General features: G+C 38.2%; 1 protein-coding gene across 3 annotated transcripts in view; it reads left to right on the forward strand.

The window, feature by feature from the left end:
* The window catches only part of myom1a (myomesin 1a (skelemin)), a 31,380-nt gene extending 24,616 nt beyond the window's left edge, over window positions 1-6,764 (forward strand). For 2 of the 3 annotated variants that reach the window (XM_021324928.2, XM_021324930.2), the window contains 9 exons: window positions 910-987; window positions 1,239-1,326; window positions 1,447-1,485; window positions 1,650-1,755; window positions 4,051-4,214; window positions 4,343-4,379; window positions 4,608-4,630; window positions 5,992-6,047; window positions 6,179-6,764. In XM_021324928.2, the coding sequence (XP_021180603.2) occupies window positions 910-987; window positions 1,239-1,326; window positions 1,447-1,485; window positions 1,650-1,755; window positions 4,051-4,214; window positions 4,343-4,379; window positions 4,608-4,630; window positions 5,992-6,047; window positions 6,179-6,445 (858 nt within the window). In that variant the 3' untranslated portion in view covers window positions 6,446-6,764. The remainder of the gene's footprint in view (window positions 1-909; window positions 988-1,238; window positions 1,327-1,446; window positions 1,486-1,649; window positions 1,756-4,050; window positions 4,215-4,342; window positions 4,380-4,607; window positions 4,631-5,991; window positions 6,048-6,178) is intronic. The other variant, XM_012879327.3, reaches the window with a different exon arrangement.
* Window positions 6,765-7,438: the final 674 nt, after the last annotated feature.

Raw genomic sequence — 7,438 nt, forward strand, 5'->3', positions numbered from 1 at the left:
AAGAAAAACTGATCAAATGCATCATTCAAAGCCAAAGCCAAAAAAAAAAAAAAAAAAAAGAAGACTTCCAACTACCAATGATAATGTCTTTGCTAGTTTCTGACCCGAACTATACATAGTACTAGTGTTGCACCGATACCGATACCAGTATCGGCCGGGGCGCCGATACCGCACTAAAATGGTGGTATCGGTATCGGCGAGTACCAACAAATTGGTCACAGATTTTGATGTTTGTATGTCACTTGAACGCAGCCTTCTCTCTCCCGACTAGTATTATACATGTTATATAAATTCATGAAAGTTGCACTATTATGGCATTTGAGAGGCAAAAGTTTATCAAACTATTGTCACCCATTCCAGGTAGGCAAAAAAAGTTCTACTACCCTCAGTAGTATGCAGTTCTTCATATATATATATATATATATATATATATATATATATATATATATATATATATATATATACACACACACACACACACACACATCAATTTCAAACAGATGGTATCGGTATCGGCCAATACTGCACAGCCAGGTATCGGGTATCGGTATCGGGGCCAAAAAATGGCATCGGTACAACACTACATAGTACTATACATACTATAACTATACATACTATACATAGGGTCTACAGCATGTGTTCTATCTGTGTGCTTCATTTATTCATTTCATCTCTAACTCTGAATTCAATGTAACTCCTTTGGACACTTCAATTAAACAACAAGAACTGCTTGTGTCAAACTCTTGATCTGTTTTTATCCGCAAGAGCAAAAAAAAAAGTGCCAGAGAAGTTATATTGATAATCCATCATATTCTTTCAAAACTTCACTCGTCACCAAAGGGTTGGTGTCATTGCGTAAGCTCCTGTCAGTCGCATTTGCATTAACTGGCTCATCTGTCTAATTCACAGTGGATTAATAAGCAAGAGCAAAAGAAAGGAGGAAAAAAACCATCTGCAAAGGACGCACCCCTGCCGCCAAGACCTAAAGTCTGGACATTATCTATCTGCCATAAGTGTTCCCCCTGTCTCCATGTGTCCTCGTTGTCTTACTTCTTTCATGTCTTCCTCCATCATTTAATGTCTTGACGCCTGCAGCATCATGGGCGGCAGAAAAGCTTGGCTTTTCGGTTTCTTGCTTTTTTTTTTATACTGTTTACTGTGTTCGGCTTGATTTAATTCGGAAAGGGGAAGTCATTACAGCATCGAGGATACTCATGTGACTTTTCTTTTTATATTAGATCTCCAAGCAAGACGCAGGCATTTACGAGGTCTTCCTGAGAGATGAGAGAGGAAAAGATAAGAGCGCCTTCAATCTGACAGAAGCAGGTGAAGTGCTCTTTGTGGATTTCATTAGCAGGAAATTAGGAGGAAAAGTGAAAATCTGTTGAAGATTCCCTGAAAGCACTGTAAGAATCATGTGAATTATTGCCATTATTTTCCCCCCAGGATACCAAGCTGTAATGAATGAGCTGTTCAGAGTTATTGGTGAGTCATTATTAGCGCTGAAGAACAACTGCTAAGAGAAACGTGTAAAATGAACACGGCTAGAGTGTGGGCACGTTCTTAAAGTGTTCTTTTGCATTGCATAACAGTGCTACAGTTTCCGCAGTGCGTTAAAGAAAACACTGTTGTTGCCGTTTTCCTTGCAGCCAATTCTTCCTGTGACATCCAAATTCACAGTACCGAACATGGCATCATCCTCTCCTCCAACGTCACATATTATGATGAAAACCTGCGTGTCGGTTGGCTTCACAAGTATGTAAAATGGACTTCCTTGATATAATTTTACGTTCTATTTTTAAAAAATTCTGGCCTACTGCATCATTATCAAGGGAGTGACCAACATACACCAAAGTTAAAAATATTTGAAGATGATTTTGTACTGCAGCTTATTCAGACATTTATCAGGTTGCACTCTCAACAATAGGATGTACATCCCGATGTAGTGGAGATTTTTATCAAAAATCTTTAAGGCTAAAAAAATTGAAAATAAAACAAAACCTGTTTTGTAGCAAATAGTCAGACAGGGTTTTATGGTTAAAGGTACACATTCATATTACTTAATGTTTTTTTGTGGGGTGGGGATCATAAACAATTCACTTATGGGGGAAATAGCCTTCTAATGCGCTTTTCATTTGCATTCATTCCAATGAAAAGGTTTTAGCCACTGACTTTTATTTATGTCATTGAAGAAATTCTTACCGTGACGCTGTGTCCTTGTTTGCATTTGATAGGAGCTGTAATTTTCCTCCATTTTTTTCTTTTGTGGAAGGCGGCTAAGGGGAGGATTCAGTTGAGACTTATTTAGTAGCTGCGTCAGTGGCGACTATTGCTGGGGTTCTATTTAAGCTAAAAAAAGGACTATCAGAACACTATCTGGATGGATGCTTGCAGTATATAGCCTTATTTTATCATAATGAACTGTTTTTTGGTCTTTTCGTTATAGGCATGTAACTTAGCTATAAAGCTCAAATTTAGAGTCCTTGTTCCAATTAACTATTTCTGTCTTAATTTGGCCATTTATTCTAAACCATTATTCTCCTGAATGACACAGTGACAACACATTTTAAGGATGAGTGTGCATTAGTCCTCCTCTTCATATTCTTCTTTTGTTTAATGCAAGACTCACCTGGTGTGAGGGATTGTGAAAAGCGATCTTCAGCCGTACCGAAGAGAGGCAAAAGTTATCCATCCATCCATCCATTTTCCGACACGCTTATCCCTATTGGGGTCGCGAGGGGTGCTGGTGCAGATCTCCAGCCAAGGCAAAAGTTATTTTAATTTTAATAAATTGTTTATCCTAATTTTTGTGAGTTAGGTAAATGAATGAAAAAGAAGTTTCCTTTACTTTCAGTGTTTTTATTCCTCACATCTTTACCAAGAGTGCCGACAAGTGCGGGGGGCATTGTGTATTGTCATTAAATTTTAAAAACAGACACCAACAGGTCCAAAGAATGGGAATAATTGTTGCCTTTTTGCATAATTTAGAACAATAAAAACAGAAACTCTTAAATTGTATCTAAAATGAGCAAAGAGAATTATCTTGTTGTGAAAAAGAGAAAATGCCGACATTGTCATTATGTTTTTATTAAAGGAATAAAAAATAAGTCGCATCTTAGTAACAAGCGTGGTATGTCAGGAAACAGCACTCACTGTGAGTCAGTCATTTAGTCTAATGTAGGCACAATGGTGAACATGTTTTACATTGTGTGGTTGACGACAACACATCCAGGTTTGTGCCCACGTTACATTACAGTATAAGTCTGGTTCACAATTAGCACTGATCCCTGGTATGATCAAGTTTCTTCATACAATTAATCAATCCATATGTTTTACATTTTGGAGCTGTGAGCTGCTATTTTTAACATGTGTTTCAAAGTCTTAAACATATTGCTAAATAAGGCCAAATAGCCTTATGAATGATTCCTTTCTTTAAAATGTTCATTTTCATTTATAAGTAAATGTTTCCCAAACCACACACTGAAGATTTGACAATAAGCAGTGCTTATTACTTCGTTTTCAGTTTGCCTTCTGCAAACTTTTAAAACAGCATAGCTTTTTAATCAGAGCCGTCTCTGACTTGGCTTCAATAAAAAATAAAACTGGATTTGTTTCAGGGCTGAGATCTTAAATATGCCAAACATAAAGTGAACCTAAAATCTTCTTTGCCTAAAGTTATTTTTGTGTTTGTTTCTTGCATCAAATTTTAGATTTGAAAACTAACATTTTATACATGTCTCATATTAAACTAAGCAGCAAAGTGCAGGGTAGATTTTTTTCAGCTGCATTACACAAAACCTAAAAGCCGTAGAGGAAATCTAATTTAAACATTGAAAAATATTTCTGTTTATACACACTCTGTTTGTATTATATATTGATAGAAATAAAACCATCAGTCAACTACTACAGCTAATATTATTTTCTCAGAATATAGACTTAAAAGCTCGATCATACGTTGAAACCGCTGAATGTAAGTGTGCTGGATCTTAAGTCTCTGTAAAAAGGCAGTCTGAGACCACTTAATCTGTTTACTCTGAATTTCTTGATCAGAGATGCCAAGATCGCAGCTTCAGAGAGGGTAAAGTCCGGCGTCACAGGGGAGCAACTTTGGCTTAAGATCAATGAACCCACCGAGAAGGACAAGGGCAAATACACGATGGATATCTTTGATGGCAAGGACGGCGTGAAGAGAGTCTTGGATCTGAGCGGCAAGGGTAAGTGAAGGTTTTTCTCTCAAAATGCGAGAGTTACTCTCGATCACATAAATAAGCACACCATATTTGATTTTGCTTCATCTGTATTTTTCTAATCATATCATAAATGCCAATTTGCTGCCTTGTAGCATGGGAGGAGGCGTTTGAGGAATTCCAAAGGCTCAAGTAAGTAAACCAGCTCACCTAACTCCATTGTTCATAGTTCTGGGTTTTTGTATTCAAGGATGCTTGTGTGCATAAACAGTAAAAGCTGTCTCAAACCTAAAATAAACTGTATGTACTTTTTGAGTCATTCAGATACACAATGCATTTCCTGTTATTATATAGTGTATTAATAACCCCAGTACCATTTTTAGACACTACTGACAATCTCTTGTCTCTTCCTTTCTGTAGAGCGGCAGCAATTGCAGAGAGAAGTAAGTGATCGTTCTTGCTAATCTTCCTGGAAACAGACTTTCATGAAATGATTTAGTGTTTTCCTGGTTCAACTGAAACTCATATTTTATGGGTTCATTACTCAGAGTGATGCATTTCAAGCATCTATTTCTAATAATTTTGATGACTATGGCCTACAAAAACTTCCAAAAACTTCCAAAAACTTAAAATTCAGTGTCTCTGAAAACTACAATACTATGTAAGACCAATCAAAAAAAAATAATTTAATATATATTGTAAGCGTTTTATTGCCATGTTTATGGCTTACACAATCTTAAGGAAGAATGTTGACTTGAGAGCTGGCAAGCAGTTTTTGGCACCCTCCACAATGGGAGTAAGTCGCTAAAGGTAATCGCCATACAGGCGCACTCCTTACAGAGTTCTGCGTCTACGCATTTTAATGGAAAGGTTAAGCGGAAACAAAAAGCATGGTTGAAAAAACAGGGACAAAAACAGCCTTGAGAGGATTGTAAAACTAAGATCCATTCATGGGTTTGGGGAAGATTCACCAGGTTTGTGTGTGTATGTGTAGTCAAATGTATTACCTTGGTGTATATTCTAATGGGGACATATCATGTAAAATTCACTTTTTTAGCCCTTAAATACATTTTGTTGTGTACTTGCAGGATCTAGTTATGCAGAAAGTGTGAATGTAGTCTGTCCAGGTGCTGCGTAGTCATTTTTATATTCTGTTTGGGACATGTTTTTCAAGCCGTTCAGTTCTCTCTATTTTATATTACGTTTCTAGAACAATTACGTCACAGTATCTGCTGCGTAGCTGCTAAACAAGCTCATGGACTTCCAGCAAACCATTTTTGCGATTCTGCCATTTTTATTTATTGTTTTGCTGCAATTTTGTAGTCCAAGCTGAAGGATGCCGAAGCTACAAGTAGATAAGTAAACATTTTTGGTTGTTGGATATTTTTAACCCACACAATTCATTACCCCGCCCACCAGCATTCTACAAAAATGATTGAATGGGGGTGTTTTGGAACGCTCTGTCGCCTGGAGGGGGACGTGACGTGAAGTGCCTCCTTTGCACTTAAAGAGACAGCACCAAAACAAGTTGATCTCAGACGCACCTCAGAACAGGAGCAAAGGAGGGGCTTGTAGGGCAACAACATTCAAATTCAACATTCAAATTCAAACCAAAGTTTCGCAGTTCCACCTTATATACAATACAACTGAATAGTTTAAATGTGGAAAGAAAGAGCATAAAAAGTAGGATATATTGCCATTAAGATGTGTGCTAATCCAGTCAATGTGCAAGAGAGGTAAACAATATGTGGTCCACAAGCAAATGCTAATATTCTTGCCGTTTGATCTTGCTTTTCTTGCCAAGACCGAGCTCGTGTTGTTGGAGGCTTGCCAGATGTGGTCGCAATCCAAGAAGGCAAGGTAAAGGAGTTAAATAATCTCACTGCAAACACACTCTCGAACTGTTTATTATTGTCATTCCTTTGAGGGCCTGTTGCCTTTGAAGCCTCGCGCAATCTCCTCCTGAATGCATGCTTGTCTTTCCTCCTCAGTCCCTAAACCTGACTGGCAACGTGTGGGGCGAGCCCACGCCTGAGGTGTGGTGGGTGAAGAACGACAAGGAGCTGGTGTCTGACGAGCGCTACAAGCTGAAGTTTGAGCATGGCAAGTTTGCCAGCATCACGATTGCCGCCGTCACCACGGCCGATTCTGGCAAATACGCTCTTATGGTGAAGAACAAGTACGGCAAGGAGGCCGGGGAGTTCACCGTCAGCGTGTACAACCCTGAGGAGGAGGGCAAAGAGGAGAAGAAAGACTAAATTTCAGAAAGATAATGGAGATAATCCACTGAGCTGTCTCTAAGTAATATTATCAAGGCACGTGCTGGTGCAATAAAGCTGTTAAATGAATCGTGCATTAATTCTCATGCTTCTTGCATATTCCAAGCTTGGGAGCTTTTAAAATGCTTCGACCAAAAAGGGAAAATTCAAAACAAAGAAAGTACTTTTGTCCTTGTAGTTGCATGGCATGACTTCCGTCTTGTGAGCTCTCTATCAGCGGATTATATATGAAAGTTGAACTCTAAAATTGCAATTAGAAAAAGTCTACAAATTCTATTAAAGTATTACACTTGGTTTACCTTTGAATCATTGACTTCCTATCATAAAAGAGCAAATATGGAAGCAAATAGTAATAAATAAACATGGGCCAACCAGAAACTGGAGATATTGGACAGAGATCAGCCTCGTTTCGCTTTTTTTTTTATCTGGGTTGTTGGGATGCAATAAACTGTCTGCAAGCACAGAAGGTACTGTGGCGACACGCGCTGCAGGAAAACAATTGTTAATTAATAATCTTTCCATACCCCATAAACATCAGAGCAGGTATAGCTGGAGGCTGTCTTCTCAACCTGTCCCGTGTCTCGCACATCAAAATTTCCATAGAAAGAAGGAGGAATGTGGTATTTCAGGTACGATCAAAGGGGTGCATGTGATAAACTGTCTCGTAGCGTTCGGTTGGAGGCTAAGTCAATAATAAACAAGTTAAACATGCTTTTTCTCTTCAGGGTTTTACTCCTAACACAGCTGCAGCGGCTTTGTGACTTTATAAAATCTCCACTTAATGTCCTCTTTTTAGTAAAAACCCTTCCCTAAAAACTTGCTTTGCTGCACAGATGGTGACCTATGATGAATCTGATTTGGTATCTGATTTATTTTAATTTTTTTTGCTTGTGCTAATCATTTGGAGCCCCAAGAGAAAACCAAAAAAATGGTCATCCTGGAACCAACCTTTATCTTTTACCATTTTCTTTC

Source organism: Fundulus heteroclitus, chromosome 6, assembly GCF_011125445.2.
Source record: "Fundulus heteroclitus isolate FHET01 chromosome 6, MU-UCD_Fhet_4.1, whole genome shotgun sequence".
In the NCBI taxonomy this organism is placed as follows: Eukaryota; Metazoa; Chordata; class Actinopteri; order Cyprinodontiformes; family Fundulidae; genus Fundulus; species Fundulus heteroclitus.